This window comes from Garra rufa, chromosome 24 (genome assembly GCF_049309525.1).
Source record: "Garra rufa chromosome 24, GarRuf1.0, whole genome shotgun sequence".
Lineage (NCBI taxonomy): Eukaryota > Metazoa > Chordata > Actinopteri > Cypriniformes > Cyprinidae > Garra > Garra rufa.
Window position 1 is genome coordinate 37,647,779 of NC_133384.1, and position 20,000 is coordinate 37,667,778.

The following is a 20,000-nucleotide window of genomic DNA, read 5'->3' on the forward strand; positions in this document are numbered from 1 at the left end:
AGAGCAGTTGAATATGTGATGTTTTTCTGCCCTCTAGTGTTGAACTCAAGCATGTGCGGCTGCTCAGGTTGTAATTTTTCCATCTATTTTTATTCCCTTCTACAACACTACGATGCTTGTTTTAGCAGTTTTTTCATAAACAAGGAGGAAATGAGCCTTACATATTTTTACATATTTATTACGTACATAAATATTTATTAAGTATTTTTTTATTATTAGTTTTGTAAAAAAGGGGGGAAATAAGCCTAATATTTTTAATAAAAAATAAATAAACATTTATTATTTATTTTCCCCAGTTTTTGTAAACAAGGGAAATAAACCTTAAATTTATTTTTATTTGTTTGTTTTCCCCAGAGGATTTTTTTGTAAACATGGGGAAAATAAGCCATAAGTAAAAAAAAAAAAAATCCCAGAGATTTTTTTTTGTGTAAAAACAAGGCGAAATGAGCCTTAAATTAAAAAAAAAAAAAGATTTAATTATTTTCCCAAGAGTTTTTTTTTTTTTTTTGTAAACAAGGGGAAAATAAGCCTTAAGTTTTAAATTTAAAAAAATATTTATTTATTTTCCCGAGTTTTTTGTAAACAAGGAAAAAATAATAATAATTAAAAAAATAATAATAATTTACCAGTGTTTTTTATATTAGTATTTTATTTTTATTTTTTAACTACTTTTGAACATAGTTGCCTAGATCTATGCAAATGAAATATTCTTTGAGTTAACCTCATTTGAAACCTCAGATTAAGGCCACACTTAACCCTGGGTTAAGCAATGTTTGACACTTGTAATTCTAGTTTATGAAGTCCTGTGGTGAATTACTAATTGGTGAAATAGGTCAAATAAACATGAAACTGCAGAATAATGCAGGATTACAGTGTAAATTATGATCTTAAATATGATCTTAAGTTACCCTGCCCCACCAAAATAAAATGTTCTCCAGCAGTGTCTGGGTTAAGGATCAGTCTAACGCCTCTGTCTTTGTTTTGTGTGTAATTCTGTGAAATATTTGTGCAGTAGATGATTCGTCAGACCTCAGGCGGTGTTTTGTTGTGGTGAGTGATCGGTGTTTCCTCCAGAAATGTGAACGCAGCAGAACCGTCGCTCAGACTGATGGAGAGGACGCTGCTCCTGATGAATGCGGCTAATAGCAGCTCAGGCTGTGTTCTGGGAGTTTGTCATTGAGATGTTGTGGGACAACGATTTAGTGGCCGCAACTCAATAAAAAGATTTGTCAGCACAAAACAACCGAGAGAGAAAGAGAGAGTTATAGGCAGACTATTAAAACCTGATCTGAATACACTCATATGTAAATAAAACTTACCTGTCATATCATTGTGTAGGAGATTTGTTATGCTGTATATCTTCTCTTTACCCTCTGGCTGAATGATTGAAGTTGATTAGTCACTTGTGGCTATAATCTTGTCCACCAGGTGGCGCTGTGAACATACATGCAAAAAGCAGAAGGACTAAACCTGCTGGAAATGTTATGCTCAGTGATTGCTCTTTCATCACTCACAAGATTTAATGGAGTCTGATCTATTTTAGCAACTTAAATTTGTTTATAATTAAAAGAGAAATAATAAGAGCTGTAAAATGACTGAATAGCAGCTCAGATTATTCGATGAGAAATGTTTGAGCTCATATTGAGTTTTGAGACTCTAGAGGAGACACGTGAGATTTCTGGATTTTTTTTTCATCTGGTCCAAATAAAATCTCATTGCATTTCTCATTTTTTCTGTGGAACAGCTGTGAAGCAGGGAAAAAAAATTAATATATTTAGAATTTGCTTATATTTTTATATCATCAGTTTTCATGTTTTTTTTTTTTGTTTATCAGGTCATATGTTTTATTATAACAATGACAGTTCTCAGTTCTTTGCTTTATTTATTTATTTATTTAAATGTTTTTGAACATCCACAAGAGGATTCCCATGATTCCTAAATTTGTTTTCAATTCCTCCAGATAATAATCCCAAATGTTGACTGGCAATTTTAGTTTCCCATTTTAAAGTAAACATTTACAATTAATTAATAATAATTAAAAAAATTTTTTTAATTTGTTTATTTTATTTATTTTGTGTGCACATTCATATTTATATCCTGCTTTTTTAATGTTTTATTTAACATTAACTAGTCCACAAGAGGATTCCCAAGATTCCTGAAATATGTTTTAGTTCATCCAAATGAAAATTCTGAATGTTGACCATCAATTTTAGTTTCACATTTTAAAGTAAACATTTATAATTAATTAATTTATTATTTTATTATTTAATAACAATATTATTGATTGATTTGATTTTATTATTTTAAATTTTTTGGTGCACATTTACATTTATCTCCTGTTTTTTAAATGTTTTATTTAACATTAGTCCACAAGAGGATTCCCACGATTCCTGAAATATGTTTTCAATTTATTCAGAAAATAATCCCAAATATTGACTGGCAATTTTAGTTTACCATTTTAAAGTAAACATTTAGAATTAATTAATTAATAATAATTAAAAACAATAATTTTTTTTATTATTATTTTATTTATTTTTGTGAACATTCATATTTATCTCCTGTGAACATTTAGAAAGTGAAGATTTATAATTAATTTATTAATAATTTTTTTTTATTTATTTAAAAATTTATTTTTATTTGTTTTATTTATTTTGTGTGCACATTCACATTTACCTCCTGCTTTTTTAATCAGTTTTATTTAACATTAACTAATCTACAAGTGGATTCCCACGATTCCTGAAATGTGTTTTTAGTTCATCCAGATAATAATCCCAAATGTTGACCATCAATTTTTGTTTCACATTTAAAAGTGAACATTTATAATTAAATTATTAATAATAATTAATAACAATAATCTGATTTATTTAATATTAATTTATTAATTATTTTATTAATTTAATTTAATGTTATTTAATTTTTGTGCACATTCACATTTACCTCCTGTTTTTTTTTAATCAGTTTTATTTTGATCTTTTTTCCTCTCTTATGTATTTCTAATGCAGGACATCAGTGATTTGGGTCTCAGAGCACTTTGCTGGGATTATAGAACTCCATCCAGACATACAGATGATGAACAAATACAGATGTAGTGTTTGTGTGTGAGTTTGGGATGTTTTGTGTGTGTGTGTCTGAATCTTGGAGTGGATTAGTCTTTTAAAGTGGACGGAAGCATAATGAATTAAAGTGCAATCCTTCCTCCTGACCACTCTTAATCTGCACGTATGTGTGTGTGTGTGTGTGTGTGTGTGTGTGTGTGTGTGTGTGTGTGTGTGTGTTCAGTGTGTTCAGATGGGATTATTTTTCAGGACATTGTCCTAACATCAGTAGGGCTCTGTTGTTTATTGTTCTTGTATGTATTTATTCATCCAGTCTCTGTGTTCATCAGTCATTGCAGTGAATGTTTTAGATCATTTTATAGACTTTGATCCCTGAGATGTAAACTTTCCTTCATTGTGTTTTTTTCATACCTATTATATGTGCATATAAATGCTAAGTACTAACTCTCAGTCCAAATGCAGGGTGCATACAAGGTGCTTAAATTTTACTTTTTGAAATTTAAGAACTGGAAAACCCTTGAAAAAAGCAATATTCCTGAGGAGCTCTAAAAGTGCCTGAGTTATTGAAAGACAATGTATCTATGAAATAACACCATACCTTTTATGCTTATTTCAGTTAATGTGAGAAAACAATCGAGCTAAGCAAGTAGCCTAGTAGAACTCTATAAACAGCTGAAGATGCGAAAAGAGGAACTGATGAACCAAATCAATTGAGTCATTTACGCTGGAACCGCTCCGAGTGATTCAAACTCATTTCAAAGCGATTCCCAGCAAAAACGATTTTAAAAAAAGCACGTAGTGATGGGTGAAATTGAGCTTTTTGAAACACCGAATCAGTTAAACCATAGCATCGCAAAATGATTCCCTGTGTCACGGTGCATTCAGGAACTGGTGGACAACAAAGGAGTAATGAGCCGAGTCCTTTGGGAAAATATACAACGGTAAACAAAAGACTGGAAAATGGGCAAAAACAAAGGAAACAACGAAACATAGAACAACACCAAATAACATCAACGCTGGACAAAGGGAATGGGAAAAACAAACCAACTTATAAAGGGTGACTAATGACTAGGACAGGTGTAGACAATCATGTTAACAAGGGGGAAGTCCAAATATGGGCAAAAGGGGGAACCAATACACACTGAAATATAGGGGGAGACACTGGAAGAAAGCAAAACCTAAGGAAACATGGGGGAAGAACACTAGAAAAACACACAAACTCCCTCCATAAACCTGACACCCTGTTTCGAAGCGCTCCGATTGAATCGTGAATCATTTGTTTCAGATTGGGACTTCAAATTGCGCATCGTGAATCATTTGATTTAGATCAGAACAGGTTTGTGAACCCTTTCGCCAATCATTTGATTTAGATTGGAACTTTGCATATTGTGAATCATTTGATTTAGATCAGAACGAGTTTGCGAATCATTTGACGAATTGAATGATTCAAATCAAATGATTCGCTATACGCAAAGTTCCAATCTAAGTCAAATGATTAATTTAAACACTAAAATAACAATTATAAAAATGAACTAATAAGAAAAAACATGAGCTAATAACTAATATTAACAAAAGAAACTTTATTGTAAAGTTACCAAAATAAGTACATTGAGGAAAGAATATGATTCCTTAGAATATTGTTCAGTGATGAATCGTTCACTAAAACATGAATTAAAAAAAAAATGAATATAATAAATTGAAATTTCATATTGATTTTCCTCATTGTCATAGTTTTTTATTTTACACTTATTTGATTTCTAGTCACATTAGCTTTGTGTTTATGCATTTATCTTGTAAATCTGACATTTACATTTGCTCTGTATTATATGAAACATAAAGGATAAGAGGAAGATGTTTTGTGCTGTTTTTCTACATGAACACACGTGTCCAGATGGCATTGGTGGAGCTGTAATCCATGTTTTTCTGCTCCAAACGCAGCTGGGATTACAGTGGGCCAGTTGGAGCATCTCAATCTGTCTCTCTGTGTTCATTGATGAGAATCTCTGCTGTCCGTCAGTCCTCTGAATCTCATTCTTCAATGGGTCCTGTTTGATTGTGTGTTCAGATTCAGGTAAGCGTGTAGGATTCAAAGATCAGGGAGTTAGGATGAAATCACAGAGTAAATCTGTCCTTTGGTCAGCTTTCAGATGAATCAGAAAGGTCAAAACAGTATTTTTTGTGCTTTTATGATCGGACATCTCTAGCTCTGTGTATAATTTGAATGTTGTTTGACTCGGAATCTCTGGGATTGTGCAGCTTTTTGTAGTTTAAAAGTTTTCTGCGCTCACTGTAGTCAGTTTAAGAGTCTGTTATTGGGAAACTGTTGTTATTTGGACCTACATCAGAACTGTATGATATGCATGTTTTGTTTTATAATAATATCTAAGCAGCTCTATTTTCCTGAGTGTTTTTGTCTGTAAATTTGCGATGTAACCACACACACACAGTATTTGTAATCAGGCTTAATTTTGCTGGCAGATGATAGTTGTTCACTTAACTAGTCCACAAGAGGATTCCCATGATTCAGTAATATGTTGTATTTTAGTTTGTCAGGATAATAATCCTCAGTTTTTGACTGTCTTTTACATTTGTGACCCTGGAGCACAAAACCAGTCTTAAGTCGCTGGGGTATATTTGTAGCAATAGCCAAAAATACATTGTATGGGTCAAAATTATTGATTTTTCTTTTATGCCAAAAATCATTAAGAAATTAAGTAAAGATCATGTTCCATGAAGATTTTTTGTAAAATTCCTACTGTAAATATATCAAAATGTAATTTTTGATTAGTAATATGCATTGTTAAGAACCTAATTTGGACAACTTTAAAGGTGATTTTCTCAGTCTTTTTGATTTTTTTTTGCATCCTCAGATTCCAATTTTTCAAATAGATGTATCTCAGTCAAATATTGTCCTATCCTAACAAACCATACATCAATAGAAAGCTTATTTATTGAGCTTTCATATGATGTATAAATCTCAGTTTTGTCAAATTTAACCTTATGACTGGTTTTGTGGTCCAGGGTCACATTTTATTATAATTATTATATTTATTTATTTATATATAGATATGATTTTTTGCTCTTTGAATTAAATTTCACACTACTATTTTCATTGTATTTGTGATTTAGAAAAGATGCATAATGACTACTAAATAAATTTCTCTGTATGCATAGTCAATAAACAACAACATCAATAGAGACTTATTTTTTTATTATGACTTTGGTGCAATAAAAGAAGGAAGTAATTGACAAATATCATATTCATGCTTGTAATGAAGATGCATGTGCACAAATGTCTAATGTACCGCTGTTTCTTCTCTCACAGGTGCGTGTTTCCTGTGTTTGGTGGACGTGGTTCCTGTCAAGAATGAAGATGGCGTGGTGATCATGTTTATTCTGAATTTCGAAGTCATGCCGGACGATAAACTACACGAACCGCAGGATCTCAATCATAAGCTGCCTGTTCTGTGGCGCCATTCAAGTACGTCAGTGTTTTCACTTTCACTCTAATTCTTATAGACAGCTAAAGTCAAAAGTTTATATATACATTTACGTTAATTAGTTTACCAAAATAAAATGGGTTATACAAAATGCATGTTATTTTGTATTTAGTACTGACCTGAATAAGATATTTCACATAAAAGATGTTTACATATAGTCCGCAAGAGTAAATAATAGTTCATAAAAGTTCAAAAGTTCACATACACTTGATTCTTAATACTGTGTTGTTACCTGAATGATCCACAGCTGTGTTTTTTGTTTAGTGATAGTTGTTCATGAGTCCCTTGTTTGTCCTGAACAGTTAAACTTAAATTCTTCAGGTCCCATAAATTTCTCGATTTTTCAGCATTTTTGTGTAGCCTATTTGAACCCTTTCCAACAATGACTGTATGATCTTTTCACACTGAGGACAACTGAGGGACTCATATGCAACTATTACAGAAGGTTCAAACACTCACTGATGCTCCAGAAAGAAACACCATGCATTAAGAGCCTGAGGGTGAAAACTTTTGAACGGAATGAGGATGTGTACATTTTTCTAATTTTGCCTAAATATCAGTTTTTTGTTTGTTTAGTATTGCCCTCCAGAAGCTACAGAAGATACTTACAAGTTCCCCAGAAGACAAAATAAGTTCAACTGTTCTTCAAATACAAAAAGTTTTCACCCCCCTTAATGGGGGGCTCTTAATGCATTGTGTTTCCTTCTGGAGCATCAGTGAGTGTTTGAACCTTCTGTAATAGTTGCATATGAGTCCCTCAGTTGTCCTCAGTTTGAAAAGATGGATCTCAAAATCATACAGTCATTGTTGGATAGAGCTCAAAAACACAAAAATGCTGAAAAACTAAATAATTTGTGGGACCTGAAGGATTTTTCTGAAGAACAGCAGGCAGTTTAACTGTTCAGGACAAACAAGAGGAAAAAACACAGCTGTGGATCATTCAGGTAACAACACAGTATTAAGAATTAAGTGTATGTAAACTTTTGAACAGGGTCATTTTTTTTAAATTCAGCTATTATTTTCTCTTGTGAACTATGTGTGAAATATCTTATTCGGGTCAGTACTACATAAAAAATAACATGCATTTTGTATGATACCTCTCATTTTAATAAAACAATTAACATTGTGTATGTAAACTTTTGACATCAACTGTATATATAAGCACTTATTATCGAAAGAAAAGGATTTTTGTTACCATTTATAGAAATTAAGTGCAGTTTTTTCATTCACCTGTCAGGTTTGAGATTTTGGGCTTTTGGTGTTTCATAAAGTGTTTTTTCAGACTAGTGGAAAGAAAACACCCAAAAGACACTGTTAAGTGTTTCTTTCATAGCACTTTATCTATTTGTGTCAATAGATTTCAATTACAAGACATGTTTTTAAAGTTTTTTCTCCTACACTGAGCCATAAATCTCCACTTCAGGAGCACTTACACACACCACACTTTACATCTGTATTCCTGTCTCTATTTTGGAGGTTTTTACAGAGGGATTTGTTCATATATAATTAGCTTGATTTTATACAACATTTTATTCCCCAAAATTGTAAAAAAAAAAAAAAAATGTTTTTTTTGTTGTAGATCGAGCTCGTGGCATCCGTTTACGTCTCCCGCTCCTGAACTCCAGGAATAACAGTAAATCTTCTTTGCGGGAGGATCCGGAGGCCGGACGAGGAACGAGTTTCCCCAGCAGCTCCTCCCGTCCACAAAGCCACGAATCTCTTGCGCTGGGTGAGCTGCTGTCTCTGCCCGAACACGAGCGTTCCCGTCTGCCCACCGCCTCCAGCACCGCCAGAGCCACTCCATCCTCACTGCTGCCCGAAGACCAGTGCAACCTCCTGGGCAGCGACCCCTCGTCCCCTCCACCGGCACCGCCGCACCCCACCGCGCTGCCCCTGGGTCACTCGTCTCCCCGTCCGCATCGGCTCAACCCGGACGCCTCCGTGTCCAACTGCAGCCTCACCAACAGCCGCTCACGCGAGAGCTTTCACAGCATGCGCCGTGCATCTTCGGTGGACGATATCGAGGCCATGCGGCCCGAATGGGAACGGAAGCACCGGGCTCGACCCACCAGCAGCAGCACGGGTGAGAAAACTGAGCAGGAAATGCATGAAAGTAATACTTTTATTCACCAAGGATGCATTGAATTAATTAAAAGTGACATTAAAGATGTTTATGATGTTACAAAAGATTTCTATTTCAAATAAATGCTGTTCTTTTGAACTTTCTATTTATCAAAGAATCCTGAAAAATAAAATAAGTTACAGTTTCCACAAAAATATTGAGCAGCACAACAGTTTTCAACATTGATAATAAACAGAAATGTTTTTTGAGCAATGATTTCTGAAGGATCATGTGACACCGAAGACTGAAAATTCAGATTTGATCACAGGAATAAATTACATTTTACTATATATTCACAAAGAAAATAGCTATTTTAAATTGTAATAATATTTCACATTTTGACTGTATTTGTAATGCAGTAGATGCAGTATGTGAGCATGACAGTGTTTTTTTCTTAAATTATTGACAAAAACAAAAACTACTAAAAATAGTTTTCAGTCAAATAAAACTGAAATAAACACAACAGAAATAAAATAAAAAACCTAAAAAATAAAAAATGTTGCATTGGCAGTTAACTGAAATAAAATGGCTAATTACTAAAAGTAAGATTAAATAAATATCAAATTAAAGCTAAACAGAAATATTTAAACAAAGCAAAATTTAATAAATATGGTAAACGCACATAACAAAATTTCTAAAACTAAAAAAAAAAAATTACATGAAAATAAAAAATGTTGCATTGGCAATTAACTGAAATTAAAATGACTAACTACTAAAACTAAATTTAAATAAATATCAAATAAAAGCTAAACAGAAATATTTAAACAAAGCAAAGACTAATAAAAAATGTTAAAAGCACATAACACAATTAAAAATCTCAGTCTCTCTTTTAAGTCAAATAAAGCTGAAATAAAATAAAATGAAATCTAAACAAACAAAAAAAAAAAACATGAAAATAAAAAAAGTTGCATTTGCAAAAATATCATAAAAATCTCAGTCTCTGTTTTCAGTCAAATAAAGCTGGAATAAAATCAAATAAAACCTAAAAAATTGCATTGGCAATTAACTGTAAAAAATGACTAATTACTAAAACTAAATTGAAATAAATATCAAATAAAAGTTAAACAGAAATAGAAATCAAAAACAAAAAAAATGTTAAAGACACGTAAGAAAATTTCTAAAACTTAAATGAAAAATCTCAGTCTCAGTTTTCAGTCAAATAAAGCTGAAATAAAATGAACTAAAATTAAATAAAAATCAAATTAAAGTTAAACACAAATATTTAAACAAAGCAAAATTTAATAAATATGGTAAACGCACATAACAAAATTTCTAAAACTAAAAAAAAAAAATTACATGAAAATAAAAAATGTTGCATTGGCAATTAACTGAAATTAAAATGACTAACTACTGAAACTAAATTTAAATAAATATCAAATAAAAGCTAAACAGAAATATTTAAACAAAGCAAAAACTAATAAAGAATGTCAAAAGCACATAAAAATGACTAAAACATAAACTAAAAATCTAAAAATGAAAGCTATTTCAAAATAATAATTAATGCTTTATTAGTATAATATAATATAATATAATAACATAAGAGACTTCTTTCAAAAACATGAGAAGATACCAAATGGTAGTATAAATACTATAAATGTCGAAAGCATTTCAGACTAAACTGAAGATTTTTAGCAACCTGAAGCAAAATTTGTTTCTTGACACAGGGGCCATGAACAACAAGTCCAGCATCCTGAACTCTACCTCTGATTCGGATCTCATGCGCTACCGCGCCATCAGTAAAATCCCACAGATCACGCTCAACTTTGTGGACTTCAAACCGGACCCCCTCATCGCCCTCCCGGCCGGAGAAATGGACATCATCGCACCCTGCAAACTCATCGACCGCACACACAACGTCACCGAGAAAGTCACTCAGGTAAGACACTTCTGCTCTTTAACCGTGGATTGAATTCAACAAACTGTTGGTTTTAAACTGACTTAGAGTTTTCATAAGCGAGACAGACACTCTGGAGACAGATTCATAGTGTTTTGGGTTTGAGATAGCGACCTGTTGACCTGTTTGTCCTTGATAATTCCCACTTTAACGTCTCTGATGGCGAGAAAAGCATCACCGTGAGATTTTGGCGCCCTAGATAAAACACTTTTCCTCAAGGACGCTTTTTGAAGGAAGCTGTTGATGTGGGTCTGATGTAATGTGCTTTATCTGCCAATAGTTGAACTCCCTAAATTGTTCTGTTTTTGAAGATGAAGATGAAGTGTTTGTGTGCAGAATGTTAAAGAGACGAGACAGAAAAGTCTTGCAAAAGTGGCTTTGACAACCTTATAGTAAAGTCAGTAAATGCATTTGTATGCTTAATTATACTTTGAATAATTTGTTAATAAATTTTCCATACAAAAATGTGTTATTTGAACTGCAATGTGTCTAAATTGAAAAAAATAATTAACATAATTTAATTAATTGTAATTCATGCTTATTTAAATCATTTTTTAAACTATTTTTAATAATAATAAAAAAATCCATATAAAAATGTGTTATTTGAACCGCAAAGTTACTAAATTGAAAAAAATAATTAACATATTTGAATTAAATGTAATTTATGCTTATTTAAATCATTTTTAAAACTCGTTTTCCATACAAAAATATGTTATTTGAACTGCAAAGTTACTGAATTGAGAAAATATTAACATATTTTAGTTAAATGTTATTTATGCTTATTTAAATCATTTTAACTAATTAAAAAAATAAGTAAATAAATTTTCCATACAAAAATGTGTTATTTGAACAGTGTCTAAATTGAGAAAATAATGAACATATTTTATTTAAATCTAATTTATGCTTATTAAATGTTTTAACTAATTTTAATAATTAATTAATTAATTAATCTATACAACGTGTTATATGAACTGCAATGTGTCTAAATTGAGAAAATAATTAAGGTATTTTAATTACATATAATTTATGCTTATTTAAATCATTTTTAAAACTAATTTTAATAATTAATTAATTGTTCTATACAACAATGTGTTATTTGAACTGCAATGTGTCTAAATTGAAAAATAATTAACATAATTTAATTAATTGTAATTCATGCTTATTTAAATCATTTTTAAAACTATTTTTAATACTAAAAAAAATCCATATAAAAATGTGTTATTTGAACCGCAAAGTTACTAAATTGAAAAAATAATTAACATATTTGAATTAAATGTAATTTATGCTTATTTAAATCATTTTTAAAACTCGTTTTCCATACAAAAATATGTTATTTGAACTGCAAAGTTACTGAATTGAGAAAATATTAACATATTTTAGTTAAATGTAATTTATGCTTATTTAAATCATTTTAACTAATTAAAAAAAAAATTAAATAAATTTTCCATACAAAAATGTGTTATTTGAACAGTGTCTAAATTGAGAAAATAATTAACATATTTTATTTAAATCTAATTTATGCTTATTAAATGTTTTAACTAATTTTAATAATTAATTAATTAATTAATTAATCTATACAACGTGTTATATGAACTGCAATGTGTCTAAATTGAGAAAATAATTAAGGTATTTTAATTACATATAATTTATGCTTATTTAAATCATTTTTAAAACTAATTTTAATAATTAAATAATTGTTCTATACAACAATGTGTTATTTGAACTGCAATGTGTCTAAATTGAAAAATAATTATTAACATATTTTATTTAAATCTAATTTATGCTTATTTAAAAAAAACTAATTTTAACTAACTAAAATTAACTAATTTTAATAGTTTATTAATTCATTATTCCATACAACAATGTGTTATATGAACTGCAATGTGTCTAAATTGAAAAATAATTAACATATTTTATTTAAATCTAATTTATGCTTATTTAAAAAAAAAACTAATTTTAACTAACTAAAATTAACTAATTTTAATAGTTTATTAATTCATTATTCCATACAACAATGTGTTATATGAACTGCAATGTGTCTAAATTGAGAAAATAGTTAACATATTTCAATGACATGTCATTTATGTTCATTTAACACAAAAAATTGCAAACTAATTTTAATAGTTTATTCATTTATTATTCCATACATAATGTGTTATATGAACTGCAAAGGAAGCTGTTGATGTGGGTCTGATGTAATGTGCTTTATCTGGCAAAAGTTGAACTCCCTTAATTGTTGTTTTTGAAGATAAAGATGGAGTGTTTGTGTGCAGAAAGTTAAAGAGACGTGACAGAAAAGTCTTGCAAAAGTGACTTTGACAACCTTATAGTGAAGTCAGTAAATTGATTGTCTGAGCTCTTGAGCTTCATTACTCTGAGAGGAGTTAAACCCTCATCCTTTCTCCTGGACAGACATAACTGGGTTAATTTAATACTCATAGCGTGACGCCCATGTGCTGATGCTCGTCGCTCGCAGATTAAATGAAAAGAGGGACTGATGCTTCTTGATGAAATCATGACAGATGAACACATGCTTCAGAGTTTCACACCTGCTGCCCTACATACACCAGCTGATCACATGATGTTTGCAGCTCCTTGTGTTTTAGTTAAGTCATGTGACCATCGTTTTTTATGCAAGTTGTGTCTTATGAGGCATATTCTATATATATGGGTTTAACACAAGCTTGTTCTACAGATATCATTAGAGATATAATGTTAATAAGCACAGAAAAGCTATTAGTTAAACACATTTGTATGCATAATTATAATTTTAATAATTTGTTTATTACACTTTCTCTATATAAAAATTAGTTTTTTTTTAACTGCAATGTGTCTAAATTGAGAAAATAATTAACATATTTTATTTAAATGTAATGCTTATTTAAATCATTTTTAAAACTCATTTTCCATACAAAATTTGTTATTTGTGTCTAAATTGAGGAAATAATTAACAAGATTCTAATTAAATGCAATTTATGCTTACTTAAATCATTTTTAAAACTAATTTTAACAATTTATTAATTAATTATTTCATACACAAATTTTAAATCAATGTATTTTTTTATTTTACATTTTAAAAAAACTAAAACTAATACTAAAAACGAATTTTAATTAATGAATTATTCCGTACAAAAATGTGTTATTTGAATGGCAATGTGTCTAAATTATAATAATTGACATTTATTTATTTTTTTTAATTTTTAACTAAAACTAATACTAAAAACTACTTTTAATAGTTTATTAATTAATTATTCCATACAAAAATGTGTTATATGAACTGCAATGTGTCTAAATTGAGAAAATAATGAACATATTTTAATTAAATGTAATTTATGCTTGTTTAAATAATTTTTAAAACTAATTTTAATAATTTGTTAATAATAAAATTCTATATAAAATGTGTTATGTGAACCGCCAAGTGTCTAAATTAAGAAAATATTGACATATTTTAATGAAATGTAATTTATGTTAATTTAAATAAATTTTAAAACAAATTTTAATTTAATCATGTTGAGGCATTTGTTAATTGTTTCTTAAATAATTCTAATATTTTATTAATTAGTTCTTCCTTACCTAAATGTCATTTTAACTACAAAGTTTGTAAACAATTATTATTATTATTATTATTATTATTATTATTATAAAAATGTTTTTTTATTAAATGGATTTTATGTATCTTTTTATATTTTCTAAATATATGCATTATATTAAATTATATTTCTAAATATAATTTAAATATTTTTAAATTAAAATTAAAATTAATTATTTCGTACAGAAATAGTATTTGAACTGCAGTGTCTAAATTGTGAAATTAAAAAAAAATAATAATTTAATTGTTATGCATATTTTAGTTGATCATTTCCAGTTTAATTATTTTGTTAAAAAAATAAAAAAATAATTTGTTAATTAATTCTTACCTACAAAACTGTTATTTGAACTGCAAATTGTCTAAATTGTTTAACATTAGGACTTTTATTCTAGTTATTTATCCACTGATGTACTTCCTGTGAATAGGGTTTTCTATTGTATATCCTGCATGTTATATCTTGTCATGACATCTTTTAAATCATATCTTGTAATATCTTGTATTGAACTGGGTGTAGATGAGTGAGCATCAGATTGGGTTTGACTGTGATCATCCAAACCGCTGTTGTTTTCGGTGTTGACTGTGGTCCTGGTGATGCAGATGATTCAATTACTTTAATTCGAGTGATTAGACGAGCTGTAATCAGCATGTGTACGTGCTGTCAGATGTGTCAGTGAGCGTTCAGCGTGTCACTTCCTGTCCCGTTCACCACTGCACACTAATATGCTCTCAGATCAGTCATAATGCAGCTGTTTCTAATTTGTCCACAGCAGGATTTAAGGAAGAATTCACTAATGATTGCCGCAGTGAGTCTTTGTGAGATGAGTTTGTGTGTGACTGTGCATGTGTGTGTTCATATGAGTGTGTGTGTGTGTGTTGTGCTTTGAGCTTTTGTCCGCTGGATCAGACTGTGGATTGAGTTTATCAACTACACTACCTGTCAAAAGTTTGGATACACCTGCCAGCTCTTTATTATGACTATTTCAAATGCTAATGAATAATTAAAGACACATGGAAGTCTGGGAATGCGGATGTGATCATAACAAAAATAAAGTTTATTTGAAATATAAAATATATGTATATATATATATATATATATAATATATATACACACATATACACACACACACACACACACACACACACACACATATATTCTTTTTGTTTTTGTTTATTCATGAGATGCATTCTGGGATGCTTTTCCTTCACTATCCACTATAAAACAAGCACATTCTTATGTGAGCCACTTTAATACTTAAACGTAATTTATGCTTATTTAAACAATTTTAAATATTTTTTAAAATAATTTGCGTATTTTTTTTAATTATTTTTAATAATTTGTTGATAAAAATTCCATTTAAAAATGTGTTATTTGAAATGCAAAGTTACTAAATTGAGAAAATTAACATATTTATTTAAACCGAATTTATGCTTATTTAAAAAAAAGTAAGACTAATTTTAATAGTTTAATTAATTATTTCATACAAAATGTGTTATGTGAACTGCAATGTGTCTAAATTGAGAAAAGAATTAACATATTTTATTTAAATCAAATTTATGCTTATTTAAAAAAAGTATTAATTATTATTATTATTATTATTATTATTATTATTATTATTCCATACAAAATGTGCTATATGAACTGCAATGTGTCTAAATTGAGAAAAGAATGAACACATTTTAATTAAATGTAATTTATGCTTATTTAAATAATTTATTAACTAATTTTAATAATTTGGTAATACATTTTCCATACAAAAATGTGTTATTTGAACAGTGTCTAAATTGAGAAAATAATTAACATATTTTATTTAAATCAAATTTATGCTTATTTAAAAAAAAAGTTAGACTAATTTTAATAGTCTCTTAATTCATTTTTTCATACAAAATGTGTTATATGAACTGCAATGTGTCTAAATTGAGAAAAGAATGAACATATTTTAATTAAATGTAATTTATGCTTATTTAAATCATTTTCAAAAATAATTTAAGTAATGAATTAATTATTCTGTACAATGTGTCTAAATTGAGAAAATAATTAACATATTTTATTTAAATCAAATTTATGCTTATTAAAAAAAGTATTCATAATTATTATGGATTATTATTATTATTATTATTATTATCCCATACAAAATGTGTTATTTCAACTGCAATGGGTCTAAATTGAGAAAATAATTTAATTTTTTTTTATTAAATGTAACGTATGCTTTTTTAATTCAGTTTTTAACTAATTTTAATAATTTGGTAATACATTTTACATACAAAAATGTGTTGTTTGAACAGTGTCTAAATTGAGAAAATAATTAACATATTTTATTTAAATCTAATTTATGCTTATTTAAAAAAAAGTTAGACTAGTTTATTAATTAATTATTTCATGCAAAATTTGTTATATAAACTGCAACGTGTCTAAATTGAAAAAAAGAATGTTCATATTTTAATTAATTTATGCTTATTTAAATATTTTTTAAACTAATTTTAATAATTAATTAATAATTCTATACAACAATGTGTTATTTGAACTGCAATTTAGAAAGTCTAAATTTAGAAAATAATTTACATGTAATTTATGTTCATTTAAATAGTTGTAAACTGATTTTAATAGTTTATTAATTAATTATTGCATACAAAATGTGTTATATAAACTGTCTATGAAAGTCTTTTTTAAATATATATTTTTAAATGTGTATATATACATACGTCTAATATTATATACATATATTTTTTTGCTTTTGTTTATTTATTTTGTGCTCTCTGGGATGCTCTTCCTTCACTATCCACTACAAAACAAGCACATTCTTATGTGAGCAACTTTTTTATTAGTCTATAATAGAAATTTCTGTGATTCTGACGAACATGAATTCCCTGAAGTGTGTCCAAACTTGTGTCTGGTAGCGTGTTTGCGTTGAGACCGATCGCTGTCTAATCCAGCAAACTCCTGTGACAGACTAAAAGCTTCAAAAACACAATACACACACCTGTTAATTTACGGAGGTTATCCTATAACAGCGTAAAATAACATCTATACGAGTGCGTCTGTGTGATTTTTTTCTCCAACGTGGCAGCCAAGACTGATTTCTGCTGTAATACTGTCTTATTTAGGTTGATGTGTGTTTGTGAAGTACACTACTGCTCAAAAGTTTGGAGTAATGGTGTTGAAAGAAGTCTCTTCCGCTCACTAAGGCTACCTTTATTTAATCAAAAATACAGTAAAAAAAGGATAAAATATTTCAAGAAAAAAAGTTTAAATATTATGAGAATAAAGTCGAAATGCTATAATAAAGTCAAAATATTTTGTGATTAAAGACGAAATACTCCAAGAATCAAGTCGAAATATTTCGACTTTATTCTTGAAATATTTCAACTTTATTCTCTTAATATTTCAACTTTATTCTCATAATATTTCAACTTTATTTGCAAAATATTTGACTTTGTTTTCATAGTATTTCAACTTTATTCTCTAAAGTCGAAATATTTTGAGAATAGTCAACATATTAGAAAATCAAGTCGAAATACTACGAGAATAAAATTTAAATATTTCGAGAATAAAGTCAACATAGTAAGAGAATGAAGTCAAAATTTTATGAGAATAAAGCTGAAATATTTTGAGAATAAAGTCAAAATACTACGAGAATAAAGTTGAATTTTCAGCATGATTACTCTAGTCTTCAGTGTCACATGATCCTTCAGAAATTAGTCTAATATGCTGATTTGGTGCGCAAGAAACATTTCTGATTATTACCAATGTTGACAACAGTTGTGCTTTCCAATATTTATGTGGAAAAGCTGTTATAAATAGTAATAATTTTTCACAGTTTTACTGTATTTGTTTCATCAAATAAATACAGCTTTGATGAGAAGAGACTTCTTAAAAAATCCTAATTATTCCAAACATTTGACTGGTACTGTAGGTGGGTCATGTTTTTTTTTTTTTTTTCTTGTCTTTGACACCCCAGCTGTGTGTTTAATTCATGTTGGTCTATATTTAGTGACATACAAACCAACACACACACACGCACACACACACACACACACACACACACACACACACACACACACACACACACACACACACACATGTTGGGTTTACATGTTTTATGGGGACATTCCATAGGCGTAATGGTTTTTATACTGTACAAACCGTACTTTCTATGGCCCTACACCTACCCTACACCTAAACCTAGCCCTCACAGGAGATTGTGCATACTTTTACTTCCTCAAAAAAACTCATTGTGCATGATTTATAAGCCCGTTTCCTCATGGGGACCTGAGAAATGTCCCCACAAGGTCAAAATCTACTGGTATTCCTATCCTTGTGGGGACATTTGGTCCCCACAACGTGATGAATACCAGGTACACACACACACACACACACACACACACACACACACACACACACACACACACACACATTCACAAATCAAGGGCACACCATAGTGAACATTATTGTATTAAACTACATGCATGTTGCTGTCATACATAGAGAAACATTTCTGCTTTTCTCTCCTTAACACACACACACACACTCGCATAACCCCCTTAATCTGTGTGTGATTGTGCAGACTAAGCCAGAACATTGTCTTTATGTGTTCCCGTAATCTATGCATTGTAGAGATGATCTCTGACTCTCATTCCTGTCAACCGCTGGAACAAAAGTTCAGTGACCCTTTAAATAATTCCTGCTGTACCGTCTGTCACCTGATGGTGGCAGTATATCACAGCTGTGCACTGCAGCCACATGATGCACTGTTGGGATTTTGGCGGGAATTAGGGTTACCGTGGCGAATTTGGAATGTTTGAGAGGTTGCATGGCGATACTTCTCATGTTTAAAATTTAAAAATGTTCTGAGTGGGAGATAAACATGTTGGGTGGAACTTTATAAATCCATATTTATTCATTAGGAATTAATTGTTTGTGGAAAAGCGGACAGTGTTAGGCATTTGGAGGGGAGGAGTGAGTAAAGACACCAAAAGATGAATATTTGTGACCCTGGACCACAAAACAGGGACATAAGGGTCAATTTTTTGAAATTGGGATTTATACATCACTTGAAAGCTGAATAAATTGTTAGGATGGGACAATATTAGGCTGAGATACAACTGGAATTTGAAATTCTGGAATCAAGAAGGATTAAAAAAAAAATATATATATATATATATATATATATATTGAGAATTGCCTCCAAAATTGTTCAGATGTAGTTTTTAGCAATTAAAAAAAATAAGTTTTGATATATTTATGGTAGGTAATTTACAAAATATCTTCATGGAACATGATCTTTACTTAATATCCTAATGATTTTTGGCATAGAAAATTTATAATTTTGACCCTTACAATATATTTTTGGCTGTTGCTATAAATATACCCGTGCTACTTAAGACTGGAATAATATAATCATTCATTCAAAATAAAACTACACTCATTTTTTTTTTAAGGTAAGTGGTTGCGATTCATTTATTTTAGCTACATTTAAATAAACACATTTAATTGACTAGCATTCAACATTTTTTTTAAATGTAGCTAAAATAAATTGTTACCTCAAAAATTTAGTTAATTCAATGTATGAAGAAAGTAAATAGAGTCTGATTTTGTGAGTAATTATAGTTAACTTAAAAAAATAATAAAAATACATTTATAAACTAAACTATTTAAAAAAAGATTTAAAAAAAAAATATATATATATATAAAAATGACCATTACTTTAACTGAAATTAAGTTCAAAACTTAATTTCAAAACTCAAAACTAAAAAATGCTAAACTATATAAACTAAACTAAAATGAAAATGAAAAAAGAAGATATAAACATAAAACCTAATTCAAAATATTGTTCATCAAAGA

At 29.3% G+C, this 20,000-nt stretch overlaps 2 protein-coding genes across 2 annotated transcripts in view; both read left to right on the plus strand.

The window, feature by feature from the left end:
• The window catches only part of LOC141300370 (voltage-gated inwardly rectifying potassium channel KCNH2-like), an 11,245-nt gene extending 1,609 nt beyond the window's left edge, over nt 1-9,636 (plus strand). Inside the window, exons 2-6 of the mRNA XM_073830644.1 lie at nt 1,075-1,168; nt 5,122-5,127; nt 6,378-6,537; nt 8,136-8,639; nt 9,629-9,636. Of these exons, the coding sequence (XP_073686745.1) occupies nt 1,075-1,168; nt 5,122-5,127; nt 6,378-6,537; nt 8,136-8,639; nt 9,629-9,636 (772 nt within the window). The remainder of the gene's footprint in view (nt 1-1,074; nt 1,169-5,121; nt 5,128-6,377; nt 6,538-8,135; nt 8,640-9,628) is intronic.
• Nucleotides 9,637-10,358: 722 nt separating this feature from the next.
• Nucleotides 10,359-20,000, plus strand: part of kcnh2b (potassium voltage-gated channel, subfamily H (eag-related), member 2b) — a 113,966-nt gene continuing 104,324 nt past the window's right edge. The window contains exon 1 of the mRNA XM_073830503.1: nt 10,359-10,554. Within this exon, the coding sequence (XP_073686604.1) occupies nt 10,396-10,554 (159 nt within the window). The 5' untranslated portion in view covers nt 10,359-10,395. The remainder of the gene's footprint in view (nt 10,555-20,000) is intronic.